The 20,402-nt window shown below is 30.1% G+C and overlaps 1 protein-coding gene across 1 annotated transcript; it reads left to right on the top strand.

Annotated features, from left to right (window-relative positions):
• The first annotated feature begins 5,635 nt into the window (after positions 1-5,635).
• Positions 5,636-19,870, top strand: LOC106756364 (probable LRR receptor-like serine/threonine-protein kinase At1g56130). Its single transcript, XM_014638759.2, has 24 exons — positions 5,636-6,011; positions 7,395-7,578; positions 7,684-7,755; positions 8,204-8,275; positions 8,368-8,439; positions 9,081-9,152; positions 9,876-9,947; positions 10,023-10,094; positions 10,426-10,497; positions 10,576-10,647; positions 10,730-10,798; positions 11,179-11,250; positions 11,337-11,402; positions 12,528-12,593; positions 13,595-13,642; positions 13,926-13,990; positions 14,418-14,797; positions 15,573-15,771; positions 15,910-16,068; positions 16,465-16,583; positions 17,371-17,581; positions 17,687-17,915; positions 18,261-18,411; positions 19,402-19,870. The coding sequence occupies exons 1-24, from the start codon at positions 5,891-5,893 to the stop codon at positions 19,783-19,785; spliced, it is 3,099 nt and encodes a 1,032-aa protein (XP_014494245.1). The 5' UTR covers positions 5,636-5,890; the 3' UTR covers positions 19,786-19,870.
• The last annotated feature ends 532 nt before the right edge of the window (positions 19,871-20,402 follow it).

The raw sequence follows: 20,402 nt of genomic DNA on the forward strand, positions 1-20,402 counted from the left end.
ATTCAAGGACAAATTCTTCCAGGAGAAATCGATATCTCAATTATCACTTGAAATACAAGAAGAATGGGAGAAAGAATTTCTAGAAAAATAGAGCAAAGAATTCCATAGAAGAAAGCGTAAAGATGAAAGCATGAAGATAAAATAAAAAATAAATAGGTTATGTGGGGGTGGGAGAATAAAATCATAAAATTTTATTTCTAAATATAAATTTTTGCTAAAAGATAAAATTGGAATAAAAAAAATAGAGCAAAGGGTAAAAATGGAATGGGGGGTGAGGGATGAAATTGGGGAGGTACAGGGAGTAACCCCCTAAATGAGTCAGGTTGAAATTTGATCTGCATAAAAAAAATACAATTTTTTCAAACTCAATCCGACCCGAACCGTGATGGGCCAAATTGACCCGCAAGTTGTGACTCATTTTCACAGCTCTAATTTCCATTTCTAATTTTTACCAATTCAGTTAAGGTTTATAACTAATTAGTTTGCTAATTTTAGGAATTTTGGTTGTTCTTTTTGTAACTTAGATGCATTTTTTAAAATAGTTATTACAAGAAATACAATAATATCATTTGTTGTTTTAATAATTTAAAAGCAACTTTTAATCATTGGATTATATCAAAATCTCCAACCATATTGTTAATTATTATTTTTTATTAGAAATAATTTATATCAATACCATGATTATATTTATTTTGTGACCATTGTTTCCTCTCTTTCTTGAATACTATTGGTGATTAAGGTTATGGTATTGAATAGTTAATTCAATTTTTTCTTATAAAGATGCCTGATTGACTTCTAACGTTTCTTTCAGAAGTCAAACTGGGTTTTATTTTTCAAGGTTAAGAAAAAGAAGCACCAATCAATCCTATGAAACGATATTTAGATGAAAAGTACTAGCAACATATTCTTATGTGCACACACTAAGATTAAAACTACCTAATTTTGAGATTATCTGTTTTCATTATAGTCTAAAAGAAACGGTCTTATAGTCAAAATTAAAAAGGTATCAAATCATTTATTGCAGGGTTTTTTATTTGAATTAATCAATTATTGAGAATAAACTCAGAAAATAAAGTTGTATATAAACTAAATTATTACCTTTGAGTTATAATTATTATGAATACAATTAGTTTCTTTATTAATCTTGTAACATAAAGTAGTGAACATGTTTCTTAGATCATAATTTTAATAAGCTCCCCCAACTTGTGTTTTGAAAGTAAAAATTAAGATGGAAATCTTAAACACGCCTTTAAGGAAAATATTATTTTTTAGAATTAAATATATTTTTAATTATTTTAATTACTATTAAATAATAAATATCCAATTTTGATTCTAATATTATTTATTTAAATCTCTAAAGTTTATACTTTCAACTATAATAATTAAATTAACTTCTCGTACTACTACCAATTATCATGTCATTAAAGTAATTAAATCATAATAATGCACTTCATGCCTATTGATCAAAATAAATAATATCATAATTTATTAATTTTCCTTGCTTTAAAAATAGTTTTTTCTCAAAACTCTATAAAGTTTGGACTACTCCCATTATGATTCCAATTATATAATCTAAAACTCAATTTATCAACTTAAAAGCTAAACAATTATAATAATTAGAATAACTTCCCTTGTTAGTATCATTTTCACAACTTTCTCAAAAGTTTAACCTCAAAATAATCTAATAACCATACTATCAGAGTAATTTCATTAATTTAAAATAAATAAACAATTTTTATAATTGGACCGACATCTCTTACGATTACCCATTATTAAATGTTCATCCAATATCTATACAATAGTATTCATGAAATTATTTAGTGTAAATACGAGTTAAATTAGACAACTTAATTTCTCTTATTCTATTAACTCACTAAACCCAAATAGTTAATAATAGATAATTTATATATAGAAAGATAAAACATATAATACCATCCAAATCAACATATAATAATTATAATTATAAGGAAAGTAGTTTTTTAACAACTCTTTCTCAACAATTTATATATGTGATAGTTCGTGATTAGTATGTTTCAAATATGAATCTTGTTAACAATTTTTTTTAATAATAATTTTAGAATAGATTATATGTCATTATTTTATTGACTTATATATTTAGAACAGACCAATTACAAACTATCACATAGTCATGATAAGAAAGTTATTAAAAAACATTTCTCTTTAAATATACGAAATAATAAAATAGTGAGACGTCTATTGTTAAAAAGTTGTTATAATCCTATTTATAAAGAAAATGTTTTTTTAATAATTTTTTTTACTACTTTTATAGAACGCTCACAGATTCAAACCATATATTATCAAAAAAGTTGTTAATATATTATAGTACTAATTATAATTATTGTAACTAAAATAATTTTCTTATTAATTTTCTTCATCCATCTTTTCTCCACGTAACTCTCGAACCACTTAGGGCTCCACTTTCTCTCTCATCATAAAACCACCAATGTTGACACCGCCAGGGCTTCGCCGGCGCTGTCCATTTCTTCTTCTCCCAAGGGTTGGGTGTCCCTGTTCTGATAATGGAGTGTAGAATTATTGTAGGTATAATTGCAATTACATTCCTATTAAACTACTTAAATCATGTATAAAAGATGGTATAATTAATCGGATAAAACTAATTGAAATTCATCTATGATTAACACTGCCAGCAAACTTTAGTTTATTGTTTTTCGATCAATTAATCAACAAACTTATTCGATAATCCTAACAAAACAGTTATTAATTGTAGTAAATTCTATTTCTATTAGTTTAATAAAAATTAAAATAAATATGATATTAACTAAATTATATTAATTCAATTTAAGAAAGATAAATATAATATGAAGTGTTAGTAGGTCATAGATCAGGTAAAATTGTACATGTTGAAAAGTAATGTTTATGAATATAAATTTTTATTTTTACCATTTTTTTTTAAGTCTTTCATTCGTACCAAACAGTATATTGTTAAAGATTTAACCTTATAATTTAGATATAAAAATCATATTTAATCTTTTTTTTAATACGATGTATTGGATTAGAAAAACACCCGTTGTTGCATTCAAATGATAATATCAATAACTTACTCTCTTTTTTTCAGTCAAATTATAATTATTATCAATTTGATTAATGTCTTAACTTTCGCGTAATACGGAAAAAACACTAAAGTGCAACAAAGACCAGGACCAGGTCACTATACAAAATAAGATTCCAACTACAAATAGAAGAACCTGTTTTTAGTGATTGGACAACGTTAATAATGTAAATGCTATAAATTTTAATTATATCACATTTTATTGAAAAATATATATATGACTAATTATTTTCTTTATTTTTCTAGTGTCGCATTAAGGACCCACTATTTACTACTCTTTTATGGATAATCGTTGTTGTTTTGATATGAATTTATAGGACTGATATGCTAACATGTTCCAATGTGTTTTTTTTTTCTTCTGGAAGCTTGAATTATCTGAAACGTTCGCTTTTCCTCAGTCCGGATTGTTTGCTCTCCTTCAGCCTTGACCGTTTGGTTGTCTTCAGCCTTGATCGCTCGGTTTCCTTCTTGACAAAGGAGGGAGATACTTGCAAAAGGCACTCCGATGCTCAAGTTAAGAGCGGTTTAATGAGTTTCTGCTCATAATTTGAATATTTTTAACATGTTTTTGTATCTCATGCTAAATAAATCCAATCATAAAAAATTCTAATTAAAATATTCTATTAAAGTTCAAAAACTAATTAAGAATCCAATATTAAAGGTTAAATTAGGACATAAATATGCATTCATCAATGTCTCTCTCCCTTAGAACCCTTTTTTACCTTGATCAAATAAGGGTGAGAATAATATGCTAAACAAAATCACTATGTTGGAAAGAGAGAAAATTGTTCAAAGAGTGAATACGATAAACAATAGAGATAGAGAAAACGATAGATAGAACATATGCTAAAATATATCAAACTTTTTGGTAATTGATAGGATATCTAATTCAGTAGGAGAACATGTAAGTACCTTAAATGTCTTGATAAAGTTAAGACAAAATCTTCTATGTACTTAAACGCTCTCATGTTTTGAAGTTTAACCAAATAACATTAAAACGAGATAATACTCTTAAAACAACTTAAGAAGAAAACACATGACTTAGAACCTGAATCATCAACATAGAAAACCTACACAAGACTTGGAACCTGAATTTCCAATGTAGAAAACCATAGGAAAACACTTAGGTTCTTAGGAAATAGAAAAACATCTAGGTCAAAACACCCAGACGTTATGTTAAACGATTGTTGTGCCAAAAACGTTTAAGAGAGTTAAAACTAAACGCATAATGCTTATCATACTCCAAGGGTATTCAATTTAGCTCTCGAAAACATAACAATGTCAAGACGATGTCTTTGACAAAACACACTAAAAGACTAAAATGATTAAATGTAAAAGAAAACATAAATAAGCAAAATGTTATCTATATAAAGAAGACACGAAAATCAAAAGAAACATGTATTGCCTAAACGATACCATGAGCTTAAACAATATTTCTTCCAACGATGAAGTCTTTCAATGCTTGGTTTCTTTCAGAGAAAAACTTAATTGTCAAATGCTACCTTAATGGTAGGAAATAAAAAAAAAAATACTCTGTTGTTCTGAGCAAACATTAAACGACATTAAATGTTCAACGCTAAAAAACAATAAAAGTGATAATAAAAGACATAAGTGTTGCATGCACAATTTACTCTACTCTTTGCAGATAAGTTATTCTATACTCATCTACAAAGCTTTAGATCAAAATATCAGAAGTGGACATTAGAGACAAAAGAGATATTCACATAATGTTTTTCACTTGAAACCATGCCTAAAAGGACGTATTACCTACTTCAAACAAAGTACTGAAAAAGCATGTCTGCTCTAACTAGTTGACTTATCCAACACTGTTGTACACGAAGAAAGATAAAGCACAAGAATCAAGGCGAACACTCAGTCTAATGACATTTATTTAAGAAGTCTTTAAATAGAAGAGCTTTTGAAAGAAAAATCAAGAAGATAGCAAGAGCATAACAAAAAGCTTACAATGAAATATCTATCCTTAGAAGCGTTAAAAAGAGAAGAAAAAAAAGAGCTCAAGAAAAAGATCATATTTGAGCAAAAAAAGAGAAGAGAAAAGAGAAGAAAAGAAATACTCTTAAGCTTCATTGTAGTATTACTTACTGATTGTAAGAAAGAGACAAAGAGAAAAGAGAGAAACACATGCAAGTGTTTAGACTGCTTTGTATTGTAATCATATCCTCTTCGCGAGAGTAATAATCTAATCGACTTGTAAACAATCATTGATTACATTTCTAAAAAGAATTAAAACACTTACAATTGAACTCAAATTGAGTTAAGAAAGTCTAGACGAGATCATCTAGTACTAGACTTAGTACAAATAAAAACAAATCTATATATATATATATATATATAATGTTTAACAAACGTGAAAAATTGTACAGAGATTTTTTTTAGAATTAAAACAAAAAGGTAGTGAAACACGGTTGGTGTGTCCATAATTTGCATGTTAGTTAACAAAAAAATGGCCACTAAAATTATTTATTGGTATATAACCTAGTTGATCATGTTGACCTTTGAGCTACACGCGGGCCATCTGGTGTGCTAAGGTAGAACATGACGTAAGCTTTGACAGAGCTCAGGCGAATCATAATAGTTACACACGTTGAAAATTGTGGTCAGAGACGCCATTTTTGCCTCTCTTTTGCAACTACAGTCTTATAAAAGTAAAGCAACGTTCCAATCGTTCTCCCTATAACACTGCGATTGCTCACCAAACACCAACGTTCTCATTAACCTGAAAGTCGATCGACCAAGTTTCAAAGGTTGTTATTGTGGGGTGGTCGTGTTCTTCATATCATGGGATGGATGTCACATGGTTTGGCTTTTGCTCTCGTTGCTGTGTTCTTCTGTCACTTGAGTTTCTTCGTTAGCTTTTCTCAAGCTCAATCTGCAAACGCCACCACTGACCCTTCTGAAGGTATCTATCTTCTTTCTTTTCTCCTTTCTGTGACAGCCTCTTCACAAATACTTTCTATCAATGGTTTTCTTGTTGGGAAATTCAGCAGAGAAATTTTCAGAAAAGGAAAACTCTTAACTTTGTACTCAAACATGTTCATCATCCATCAACAGTATTGAATTAAAATGATGTCAAATATTACCGATACAGTTACAGTATAAATTTATGAAATATTTTCTTATTTTTCTTTCATTACACATAGTTTTTCTCTCCCTGTAAAAAAAAAAAATAAAAAAAAAATAAAAAAAAAAATAAAAACCTTTATTGAAACTGCAAAACTCATTTCACCTGATCTCTCAATCTCAACAGGTTAACCTTTATTTTTGAAAAGAGAATTTAGGGATGGATTTGTGTTATTTTGATTAAAGTAATGAGAGGCACACAAATTTTATATTTATTTGACATATATTATAAAAATAAAAAATCATAAAAATTAAATTCTTGTATTTTTTAAAAAATAAGAAAAGATAAATATAAAACAATTTATGTGTATAAAAATATATTTTAGTTTTTGTTTAATGGATAAGATAACAGAAGGAAATTATTTATTACAGTACATATCAGTACCTTGGCATGTTCTGCAACACTTGATTCTTTTTCTGATAAAGCATTTTAGAAGTGATACTTTTAATAATATTTTTTTATAACATTTTAATATTAATTATTTGTTATTTTATTATTGATTTATGTTAATATTTATAATTATTATTATTATTATTATTGATTAGGAAATAATTTTCAATTAATATAGAATAATATGTAAATAATATTAAAATGATATAAAAAATGTTGCAAAAATATTATTATCTTAATTAATTTGCAGTTTCGGTGTATAATATGTATTTAATATTTATATGTTTTTTATTTATCAACTTTTAAATTGGTAGTTGTACCTTTCAAAAAGCAGATAGAGTCCCTGTCACTGTCTTATTCTCAAACCTTATTTTATAGATATATTTGACTTTTCACTCTTCATTTTTAATTTATACTTGGAATATTTAATAAGGATATTTTGGAGATATTTTTATAAGTTTACTTTTTTTCAACGAGTCACGTAACTTAATTTCTACTATTTTAATAGCTCTCATTTCTTTTCTTATTTTTCATATTTTTATTATTTTGATATAATATATCAATTTCAAATACATAGAGATACAGATAATGTATCTTATTAAAAAGTATTCCTATAATTTCCTTCCTAATTTGAAAATATTATTTCATTTTATTATTTACATTTATTAAAACAATCAAATTTCATTAAATTATAAGCAATAAATTAATATTATCATTATTTGATCATAATAATATTATCTTTGTGATATTAAAGTGAATTTGTGAATGCAGCAAGAGCTTTAAATTCAATATTCAGCAGATGGGATATATCTGCAGACACAAGTTTGTGGAATATAAGCGGTGAACTGTGCAGTGGAAATGCCATTGACAGTACTTCCACCCCTGAAACTTACAATCCATTCATTAGATGTGACTGTTCATTTGACAATCGAACTACTTGCCACATCACAGCACTGTATCTCTCTCGCTCTCTCAACTTAATTTATTCTATTTTTCAGATCAAATTTCTCTGTTGCTGTACATTGAATTTGTAAGCTTACTTATGTTTTGAATGCCACAGGAGGGTCTATGCACTGAACGTGTTTGGTGAAATTCCAGAAGAGCTATGGACTCTCACCTATCTCAACAATTTGTATGCTTTCTTCCTCATTAATAAGTTCTGCACATGCTTTATTATTATTACCAGAGGATACTCAGACATTCATTCATGGGGGTTCACATTTTGCTACATAATAAGTTGTTACTACTACATTGATAACAATTATCACAGTATGAAAACTGTTGTCATGATAATAATAAAATTGTAAAAAAGAAAATCTGTATATCAAAAATTGGTATATTGATTTAGCTTACTATAAATTTAATTTTTGTGCACATATTAATGCATCTGCCAACCAATTAAAAGTAATTTCGTCTGTGATTTTTAGGGTAGTTATTATATAAGTTAACAAATTTATTAAAGTTATGATTGAGTGAGAATCTAAAATTATTTTGGTGCATTTTTAGCTTTTGATTTATTGTTCTCTAGAAAGAATTACAAGTTTTTTGTTATACTAAGTTCCAATCAAATTTGCAAGCAGAAATATTGGGCAAAATTACTTGACGGGTTCTCTGCCTCCAGCTATTGGAAATCTAACTCGTATGCAATACTTGTAAGACAATTCGACCCAATTTCATTTCATAATGTTCTACGAATTTAATGTTGTGACGCATAACTTCTAACAGTAAGTTTTCTCTTTGTTAGGAGCCTTGGAATCAATAATTTATCAGGGGAGCTTCCAAAGGAATTGGGAAATCTTACAGAGTTATTATCACTGTATGTTGTTTATTTTGAACTTTTCTTCCTCCGGTTATGAAAGTGCCAATGGGTTGTTTTTTAGGATCAAGTAGTCACCAAAAATATTTGGGGTCAGTTATGAGTCTTACATTTGATAGAAAATGAAGTGGTACTTAATCGATGGGGTTAACCCACATAATGAATTAGTATTTTGGGTTAACTTCGCTCCTTGTGCCTAAGTTATAATATTGTCTCTTGTAATACGAGTGCATGTTTGATTTCGTGTCGGATCAATTCAAATGCGGATCCATAATACACATCTAAGTTGAAACTACTTTGAATAACTTACACTTTTCACATCTCAGTCTTGAGTGCTAGTTTAAAGTTTAATTAATGGTGTGAAAGTGACCTGGACATTTTACAAAATATGAGTCATGAATTGATAGAAATCCACATGGAAAATTTTGGTTTGAAAATGTTTTTTTTTTTTTCCTTTAGATTAGTTATGAGTACCTAAATGGATAAAAGGGAAATTCACTGTTTTACATAAGAATTTGCTCGCACGAAAACATTATTCTCTTTAATCAATCAAATGTTGTTTTGTTGTGGATACATGATGGTGTGCATGAGAAATTTCTCTTGATGGTACTAGTGAGATTTATTATTTGTTAAATTTGTAGGAGTATTTCGTCAAACAATTTCTCAGGATCTCTCCCATCCGAACTTGGGAAACTCACAAAGTTAGAACAACTGTAAGTATTTCTGCAGTCTTAGCTTCTATTTGTATTATTATTTTTTTAATCAAGCTTGGGTCCTATGGAGTTGTTATTTTACATATTTTACGCACATACATATCCACTGACTTTACTCATTTATTGTTTCCTTTTGTATGCTAAAATATTATCACCTACCAAAATGTTTTCTTCTATCAGAAGTTTAGTAGCAAAAGTGAAATTTCTGCATGTTATATATACGCAGCCAGTTTAAACTTTGGAATAGTTGAGAAATCAAAGCCACACATGCCCCAATGCAGCCATCCTTGCATTTTGCATCTCAAATAGTTATTGCCCAACATTAGTAAATTCTTTCCTTTTCTAATGATAGTGAATCCTATCTCTACGTTGAAGTCGTACCCCTGTGTAAGTTTCCATATCTTTGTGTAGAATATAGTCATAGAGATCGACGCATATACTACTCTTTCAAATATGGTTTGTGTCTGCAAACAGCAAAAATATCATTGGGGAACTACAATATTATAGTGTTTTGGTTACTAAATGCATGTAACAAAGAACTATTTATAATTGTCCACAGCCATCAATTAGACTCGTCATAAGCATAATTGTAGTGAATAATGAGTTTGTCGGTTTTCAAAAAAGCAAAGTATGGGGTATTTTTCAAAATTACACTTTGTTATGCAGTTGCTTACCCTTGTTGTGAGCACAAGAAAATATTAATTTCACGATATTTCCTTGCAGCTACATTGATAGTTCTGGAATTAGTGGTCCAATTCCATCCTCATTTGCAGACCTTACGAGTTTGGCAATAGTGTAAGATATTCCTCCTTTGACGTGCCTAAAGAAAGAAAACTTATGCATCAATAAAGTTTTTCCTTTTCATTTCAGATATGCTTCAGACGTGGAACTCACAGGCAATATACCAAACTTCATAGGGAATTGGACTAGGCTTCAAGTCTTGTAAGACAACATTACCAGTCAACTATGTTTTCCTCCTTAATTTGAATTTAGTAGGTGGAACACTTTTTGATAAAATATATTATATTGAATGTGGAATTATTTTTTTTTATGGTTACTTTCATATTCTATTACAAAAGTGTGTACTGAAATTTTTCGTGAATGGTTGTGTTTTGGTATTCTGTGCCAGAAATATTTCTTTTTATGGCCACTTTCGTTTTCTTTTATCCTTCTGAGTATTCTGTTACCAGAAAATTTTCTTTCTATGATTACTTTCGTATTCTATTTCAAAAGTGTGCTGACAGTTTTGGTGAATTACTGTATGTTTTGACAGGAGGTTTCAAGGAAATTCTTTTAATGGCTCAATACCCTCGTCACTTTCCAACTTGACTTCTTTAACAGAATTGTGAGTACGACCAGTAGTCTTTTGTATGGGTATTATTGATTGATGAAACCTAATATATTAAGTATGATATAAATGTAGGAGAATAAGTGGTTTATCTAATGGGAGCTCCTCACTGGAATTTCTACAGAATATGAAATCTTTGACTACCTTGTAAGGCCCCGCTTTGCTAAAGTCCATGACTCACTCTGCTTTCAGACTTAATTTTTTTACTTATTTGTTACAATTCTTGCAGAGAATTGAGGAATAACAATATTTCTGGTTCAATCCCATCCTTCATTGGAGAGGTCAATTTGACCCAACTGTGAGTATCACCTGTTTGTGTCAAACTATATTCAAATGAAATTATGTAGAAGCTGTTGACTAAAAAGCAACAAATTAGTTAATTCTTTGTTGCTATTCCAAATGTGTCCAATCTGATTACTGGCTGGTTATACGAGGCATATCTTAATAAGTAGTACTCAACATGTTCATTACTGATTTGTGTTCAATTATATTTTTTACTTCGTAATTTTCATTGTTGTGGTAGAAAGATACGACTTTTCCACTAATTTATCATACGGATAACATAATTGGACATTTTCTTTCTTTTTGTTTGATAAAGAGAAAACATGTATCTTGTCTTATAGTTTTATCCTTTTCTAACTCAAGAGAGTTATTATATATTTATGTTGGCTATTGCAGGGATTTAAGTTTCAATAGCATCGAAGGACAAATTCCGGGTTCAATTTTCAATTTGAGCTCGCTCACTACCTTGTAATAATACATTTCTAAGAAATTGAAAATTCATTTGTTGATATGCTTAAGTACATATTTTAAAGGATGTTTTCATCAAATTTCAGGTTTCTTGGAAATAATAAACTAAATGGCACCCTTCCGACACAGATACGTTCATCACTTCAGAATATGTGAGTAAGATTGATTTATTTGAATTATGGAGAAAGAAATTCATTACTTTCTGATTAAAAATACTAGGGCAAAATCCAAGGTGCCCCTAAACTATCGGTTGCATATGCTTCGAACCTCACAAACACAATTCCTTAAACTTGCCAAACTCCAGTTGTTGATCAATAAGGTCTTTTTTGTTTACTTGAAATCGAGGATAATATGATGAATTCAAGAAGTTTGGTTGGTGATATCTAAATCACCTGACATTGTCTGCATATGACCCATAGTTCGATGGAATTCCTAGTGTTCTTCCCAGCCTTACACTTAATTGCTATTTTAAATTTTGAAAAATTGCACCTTCTGAATACAAAAGAGATTAATTGGAACTTTGTCCTGCAAGTTTAAAGATTAAAATGAACAAAAAATGTATTATCATACTGAGATGAAAGAGCGTGTGCTTTTCCATGTTGTTACTTGTCAATTTTCTATTTGTATTTATTTTGATTAAGTATGTGTCCACATGTCGTAATTGTTTTAATACAACTTCGATGCTTTAAAATGGATGTTATATGTGTATGTGTTGTTATTAGATATATGTATCTGTATTCCTAGGACACCGTAGGAAACTATAAGTACACATCATGTAATTTTATTTATTTTTGAAACTGTTTGCTGATATATGATGGTAATAATATGTACTAGCTAAATCGTAGTCATATATCAAGTCTATAATGACTAAATACTAATGCTGAAAAAGAAAAGGCAACAACATTTACGTTGATGTTTATTTGACTTTCTCCACTTTTCTCACTCGTGGAATTGCTTGCAGCAGCTTTATTTGTTTATGTGATGTTTTCTTGAGATGATTCACAATTTACATAAATGTTTGTTAGTGTTTTACTTTATCTTATCATACTTATTCATATGTAAGTTTTCCTACGGGTGTCATATCTGACACTTCTATCCACACTTGTATGTATATATTTGTGTAACATGAATTTGTACAGATTCAATAATGAACTTGTAACACACATAGTTTGTCAACAAATATGAATATTAGACTTAGCTTATTTTGTTTACACTCTTTTCAAACCATCATTCCCCAAGTATTTTCCTTGATTTGGTTTGACTTAACATCCTTGCAGAGACTTGTCATACAATGATCTATCAGGAAGCCTCCCCTCTTGGGTAAACGAAGCTAATTTACAACTGTAAGTAGTGTGATTACTTTTTTCTCTCCTTTTACATATCAATTTGTTAGTAAGCGCCCAATAAAATGGGTCTTAGACAGATAGAGATGGACTAGTTTTGGATTGGATGACGTAACAAGTCTACCAGGCTATTAAGAGGATTGTAATGAGTAATAAACAGAGGAAGCTTAGATAAGTAGTTAAGTACTTTTAGAAAACAGGCATTTCATTCTTGAAGTCATTTTTGTTTATTGTATAACATATATACACGAGTCCAAAGATAGAGGGCTTTTTTAACAAATCATTCTCTTTCTACACTATGATCCACTTCTTATGTTCCACTTCTTTTACAATTCCAACAATATTGTTACATTTTTGTATGTTATACGAATCCAATATTGTGAAAAGTGAATCATATTGTAGTATTATGGAATGCGATACACATCCAACATTCCAATCCTTTTATACATCATATTTCCTATGATTTTGTTTGACTATACTACTAGTCAAAAACGCAGTCTCAAACACTAAAATGATTAAATGGATAGCAAGAGTAAGCAAACGCAAATTTAAAATTTACTTTAGTGACTAAATGTTTTCTAAAGTGATCTGCATTTGAAAGAGGTGAAAATAAATATAAATACAATTCAAGTTAATAACAATTTTTTTTTACTCATTTATATCATGATTATGGTAACAGCTATCTTCCTATTATCCATTATACTACAATAGTAAAATTTTTCATGTCTCCTCTGACCTTTAAATGTTGAACTAAATTTTAGTTCAAATTTTAACATTATAATTGAATTACATGTGTGCGTACACTTGTTTGTTCTTTAAGAGTAACACTATGAGAGTTAATCTTCATCATCATTAGTGTTAATGAGTAACTAATTATAAACTATTAGATTTCAAGAAAATAAAAGGTGATGACATGGAGTAACCCTTCCCTTATATATGTGTGTGAGAGAGGGATATATATTCTGAAACTCATTGCAATAATTTTTGGGTTTGAGATGCAGGAATTTAGTTGCTAACAACTTGTCGATAGATGATGGTTCAGATACCAGGTGATTATTGCACAATTTCTTTAATGATGATTGTTTTAAAAGTTCTTTTAAACCATACCCCGTATTACCTATTTTTGGCTATAATATGAATTATGATCTTGCTTGGATTTCGTTCCTCAGAGTTTAGTCTATCTAGATTCATATGCTAGTTGCATCCATTATTTATTATTTTGACAATCTTTCAATCCATTTGAAACATTTTCGTTTCCATACAAGTGTACTGTATTTTGCTTGCCATTCATTTGTGGACCAATCTTTTTACTTGGTAACTTTTTCTTTGCAGTGGCTTGCCATTTGGGCTCAACTGTCTCCAGAAAAATTTTCCTTGTAATCGAGGTGTTGGAAGATGTAAGTTTGACTTTAACATAATTTTACTGTGACTGAAGGATTTCTATGCCTTCCTTTTTCATTACATGGAAAAGAAATAGGATAAAATAGGTTAGGTAACTCAATATTTAGTTAAAATTGGATTTAGTACTTACCATTTAAAAATTGTAGTGTAATCCTTTCATTTTCTAACATATGGTGAATCTTGTCCTTGGTCAAACTAAAATGAATTATGGGACTAAAGACGGAAAATTCATCATATTTCATAAATACGGGATCCAAAACTACAGTTTTAAAAATGTAGGAACTAAGGTCCAAAACCATTTTGACCATGTCTTATTGAACCTAAATCACACTTTACTCAGAAATAGGAGGCTCTATCTGAAGTTAATCCTGTTATGTAATACTCCTTGCCACTCATTGATCAGTTATCTATGATTCTGTGCAGATTCTGACTTTGCTATCAAGTGTGGCGGACCCCAAATTACGTCCACAGAAGGAATCACATATGAAAGGGAGAATGAGACACTTGGTTCTGCTACATACTTTGTTACTGATACAAGTAGATGGGCTGTTAGTAATGTTGGATTGTTTACGGGCAATAATAATCCAGAATACACAAAATTTGTGTCTAATCAATTCACTAACACTATGAATACGGAGCTCTTCCAAACAGCACGGGTCTCTCCTTCATCATTAAGATATTATGGCTTGGGGCTGGAAAATGGCTTTTACAACATCACCCTTCAATTTGCAGAAACAGCTATTCTGGATTCTGCTGGAAGATGGGAAAGTCTTGGGAGACGAGTCTTTGATATATATATCCAGGTACTTTTGTACTTATCAAAATGCTTGGAAATCATAGATGATAGTGCAACAACAATGACAATAAGTATCAACCTTAAGAACTTGTACATCTACCTAGTTTGTTAAATTATCATGTGCTTTTATTTTATCATTTATAAAAATTTGTACAACAGTGCCACATTTCCATAACGATGTATCAAAAGGGGGATGATTTATATTTGAGTGACTACAACTAAATATTCCTTCAATTTGCAAAATACTAAAAGCATCTTTTAACTATTTTTATAATATTAGAGTATTTGTACACATGTTACAATCCAACATCTCACGTAAGACCAAGTGTTTATAGAAGTATGGCGTCTCTGTAACTTCTTATATTCATTTCGGTGTTCTGTTCTGGTGAAGAGAAAATTGTTCATTAAGTATTTAAAGATGGCATCACCTTGAAATTTCTACCAAATATTTTTAAAATATGAGGATTTGGCCGTTGTTGATAATGATTTAAGGTCACGTTTGCATTATTCTTAGCTTACATTAGTCGAATGAGAATTGGTAGGAAAGGAAAGTTTTCTTCTTTTTTCCTTAATTATCCAATTAAATAGTATTTCATCTCCACTGAGCATATTTCGTCTTTTGTCCAAATCAAATTTGTAGAACCAGGTTATGTTTTATGTTAAATATTTTGAATCCATGTTGTGTCGTTGGTTTGGGACAAAAAGAAAATTATTGTTTGACCCTCTATTTTCTTGTCTTTTATTATACTTTCATTTTTATTTTTTCCATTTGAATATTCTAGGGGAATCTTGTTTTGAAAGATTTCGACATAAAAAAGGAAGCTGGGGGCATCTCATTCAGAGCTGTCCAAAGGCAATTTAGGTTTGAAGTGACGGAAAACTATATTGACATCCATCTCTTTTGGGCTGGAAAGGGGACTTGTTGCATACCAGCTCAAGGTACTTATGGGCCCTTGATTCAAGCCATCCATGCTATCCCAGGTAAAACTACAAAAGAAAAAAAAAAGTAGGCAATTCAGTTGTTTAACTACTAACCTTTATCAATAATGCATAATCTCTTGTCAGAAAAACATTCAAAAGAAAAATTTTGTTTTAATAGGGTGTGCCTGTATTGTACAGATTTTATACCTACTGTCAGTAACGAACCTCCAAGCAATTCAAATAATAGAACCGGCCTTATTGTTGGAATTGTTGTTGGAGTTGGAGTTGTAGCCTTCCTATCAGTTTTTGTGATTTTCTGTATCATTCGGAGAAGAAAACGTCAGCATGAGGATGAAGGTAAATACTCTGCAGATTTTTGTATAGTAATGCTCTCATGATATTTAAGCTGTAACAACTTCTACGAGAGAAAATTAAGAAGAAAAAATAAAATAAGTTTCTTCACATATTAAAATTAATTTATGCACAAGTTAATTTGTTGAAACTCTTTTTGTATAGCTTCTCTAAATTTTTATATTTTAACTTAATCTAGAAACTTATTTTCTTTTTTTTCTTTTTTTTCTTTTTTTTCTCTCTTAAAATTTTGCATAGAGAATTTTGTCCAATCAGATCCAATTTAGATAAAGGGGGTGTCTCTAAACTTGAAAAGCAAGAAAAGTTAGCATCATCCCAACTTTGATTAAAATAAGTCTCTGGTTGCCTAACTTTTAACCCTATTCATGTATGATTTTGCAGAGCTTTTAGGAATTGATACAAAGCCATACACTTTCAGTTATTCTGAGTTGAAGAATGCTACAAATGACTTTAATGTCGAAAATAAGCTTGGAGAGGGAGGTTTTGGACCTGTTTATAAGGTAATATTCTGTCCCTTTAAGACGAAGGTTATATTCTACTTGAAAAGTTATCATTGTGAATACTGGTTCTAATTCTTGGCAAGTCAATGTTAAGCCCACAATCATTCTAGAGAAGCTTAAACTCTCCTTTGATTATTTTATTTACCCTGAATTGATTTAATTAAACAAATAGGCCTTTATGCCTCCATAAATCTTACCTGCTTCCGAGTTAACGTAAGACTTTATATGAATTTAGTGCTTGTGGTTCTTGATATCTTAGGATATGCCTTTGGCTTGTTTAACTATTTTGTTGATAATTACGTTTTAGTTCTCAAAAGACAAATGGAGATTTTGTTGTGGTTCCCCTAGGCACAGTATAACTCAGCCTATACTTACAGTTATACGTTTAATATGAAAGTAAATTTGTATCCTAATATTCATTTTTTTTTTTTGGAAAATATTAGACGTAAAAGATGGTTTGTTACAAATTAAAAATAAAGTGATTCTAGTGTAAAATATTTTGGTGATTATTTTTAGATATTTTATAAAAACAGAAGCTAATTTATGTGTATTTTTATTCATAAAATCACTCTTCTTTCTCTAAAAGTAGTACATGGTTCCATGGAAACTTATTCAAAAATAGCTTCCAATGTAATGATTTAGATTCTTTAAAGTTTCTGATTACTTTTAAAAGATGAAACAAATGCTCGAAAATCTAAAAGCGAATTTTCTTAAAGAACAAGTTGTACCAAACAGGTTCTTAATGCTTTGTTCAAGAGAATATCATTTTTCTTTTTTGTTCTTGTAGGGGACACTTAATGATGGAAGAGTTATTGCTGTGAAACAACTGTCAGTAGCATCTCATCAAGGAAAGAGCCAGTTCATAGCTGAGATTGCTACTATATCAGCTGTACAACATCGTAATCTGGTTAAACTATATGGATGTTGCATTGAGGGAAATAAGAAACTTCTTGTGTACGAGTATCTGGAGAATAAGAGTCTTGATCAAGGATTATTTGGTATGAAAAAGAATAAATAAGTTTTGTCTATCTGCACGTAAATTATTTGTTTTCTCATTTTCATGTGTACGAATGACTAAGGACAAATGTGGTCTGTTTGGGCAGGAAATTCTTTAACCCTCAATTGGTCCACACGCTATGATATTTGCACGGGTATTGCCAGAGGTTTAGCTTATTTACATGAAGAGTCTCGTCTCCGTATTGTACACCGTGATGTGAAGGCTAGTAATATTTTGCTTGACTACGAGCTTGTACCCAAAATATCTGATTTTGGATTGGCCAAATTGTACGATGATAAAAAGACCCACATAAGCACCCGTGTGGCTGGAACAATGTGAGTCATCAATACTTCAGACATATCGGTACAAACTTCTCTTGGAAGAAAAAGAAAATGGAAATTGACTTGTTCATAAGTTAAAATTACAAGATAATTTGATAAAAATTCAGTTTCTATGAACTTTTACTTTTAAATTATGCATAAGCCAAGATGAATATATGGAGAAGTCAATTTCATTTTTCTTTCCTATTTTTTTAAAATCCCTTATGGAGAAGTTCGTCCAAATAAATCCTTAATCATCTTTCATTGGATCCATTTAAAGATACTTAACTTTTTATGGTTGGAGTTCATTTTGTTTTAAATAATTCTAAACTGTTGATATTCTTAATTCTTGTGATAAAGTGGATATCTTGCACCGGAGTATGCCATGCGTGGACACCTTACAGAGAAAGCAGATATATTTTCATTTGGGGTTGTTGCTCTTGAGTTAGTAAGTGGGAGACCAAATTCTGATTCACGTTTGGAAGGAGACAAGGTCTATCTTCTTGAATGGGTATGCACGCTGCCTCTGTTTCCTTTGAATGTTAATCTTCCTAAATTTGGTTGATGCTAAATCTGTGGTTTTTATCTTAATTATACCTATATTATTTGTGAAGAATTATAATCCAAAGGTTAACACCTTTTCATCTCGATTTTAGTATCTCAACCGAGTTCAGATCTAATCTCATTAACTATTAACCAAGGAAAATACCATCTGGTTTACAGGGCAACTTTTAAATAACATTGATATTTCACTTAATAGCACAATAAATGATTCTCTTCTCACATGATTACGAATTCTTCAAGTGCCTAGTTTGCTTTTCGTTTTACCAAAAATATGTCATGTGATAAACTACATAATGTACGTATTCTCCTTCCTAAACCATCTTTTTTCTACTATCTTCCAAGTAGGAATCGTGCTTTTTTTACCTATGACCACGTTGTGACAATATAAAAATTTGTTACAAACATTTTTACAAAATTCATTTTTGTAATGTTTATTGATCATAATGATTTGTTGGTATTACACTTCTCTCAAAACTCATCTGGTCTACTTAAAATTTCGTAGACAAGAACAACTCTTGACAAAACTGTTTAATTTTTGGTTTTTCATGACTGACCAACCATCCCATATTAAATGTCCTTCATTATATCATTAAATACAAAATGCAATGTATAATACTAGTTACATGTTTCCCATTTTAATTTCATTTTACTTAAAAACATGTGTTTTCAATTTATGTGGGATGATTTGTCATGGGAAAATTAACAATTGCCTTTGCTTTTTAATCATCAAGGCAAATATCCCACTACCATAAGATGAAGTAACTTTCTTCTAAAGATTAGTTGGAAATGGTTGTATGCTGATACCAGTTAACTCCTGTTAATGCTAGTGAAATGAATTTATTATGTTCCCCTCCTCTTTGACAAACAATTTGTGCATTGAACATTCAAAAACATGTCTATCATTTTACCTTACTGTCATTGGTTTTCTGTTTCTTAGGCTTGGCAGCTTCATGAAAGCAACCTCATAATGGATCTCGTGGACCCTAGACTTTCAGAATTCAATGAGGAAGAAGTAAAACGTATTGTGGGAATAGCACTTCTGTGCACTCAGACATCACCATCATTAAGGCCATCAATGTCACGAGTGGTGGCAATGCTTTCAGGAGATATTGAAGTGAACACTGTTACTTCAAAGCCTGGATACCTTACTGACTGGAAATTTGATGATGTTAGCAGCTTCATGACTGAAAATGAGATCAAAGGATTGAATACAAGTTACCAGTCTTCATCGGGAAGTACCAGCATGGTGGGTGGTGCAGACTATTCACCCATAAGTGTTTCTAAACCCATCCTTGAGGATGCTCTTAATGAGGGTAGGTAAGAATTGGTGTACTGTTCAGATCAAGTGTAGAACAATTATCATTTTACTGTGATCCAAAAAGTGTTTCCTTTTTCTTTGTTTTGCATTTGCTTTAGCCATTTGTTGTATTTTTTACTTAATTTGTGATGTAAATAGCCCTCTGAGTTACAATGGAATGAGCAAGGATGTGTGGTAACAGGCCTCAACCAGGAATGTTTATAGGGTATTTTTTTGTATACACACTATTTTTTTCGTTGTTTATATTTTAGGTTTAGAACACCCTTTTCTATAAAGTAAATTATGGAATGAATTATTTGTTGTAATTGATAGATGTTCTGGAATTTAGAATGTGAGATGTATTTAATCCATTCTGGAGTTTAGCCTTTGAAAGTGATAAAATTTTCATGATTTTGGAAACACAATTCCAAAGTCTTCAAATTGTAACACCAAATTCTAGAAGATCAAGCACGAAAAGTTGAAACCAGAAAATAAACATCAGATACTTTATTAAATTTATAGTTTCCTTAATCAGAGGTGCTTTTAATTTTATTTTATTTGTTTGCTTTTTCCTTTTTTTAACTTTTGTTGTTGTTGTCTCTTTACTTAACTCTTTTATCAAACTTACTATTATTATTATT

The sequence above is a fragment of the Vigna radiata genome, chromosome 2 (assembly GCF_000741045.1).
Source record: "Vigna radiata var. radiata cultivar VC1973A chromosome 2, Vradiata_ver6, whole genome shotgun sequence".
Taxonomy (NCBI): Eukaryota; Viridiplantae; Streptophyta; class Magnoliopsida; order Fabales; family Fabaceae; genus Vigna; species Vigna radiata.

What these genes read in the sequence shown, in the direction of transcription:
- LOC106756364 (XM_014638759.2), top strand. Translation starts at nt 5,891, where the DNA reads ATGGGATGGATGTCACATGGTTTGGCTTTTGCTCTCGTTGCTGTGTTC. An exon ending in ACTTGCCACATCACAGCACT is followed by an intron (nt 7,579 to 7,683) that starts GTATCTCTCTCG and finishes TGAATGCCACAG; the next exon opens with GAGGGTCTATGCACTGAACG. An exon ending in GTTTTGGACCTGTTTATAAG is followed by an intron (nt 16,584 to 17,370) that starts GTAATATTCTGT and finishes TTGTTCTTGTAG; the next exon opens with GGGACACTTAATGATGGAAG.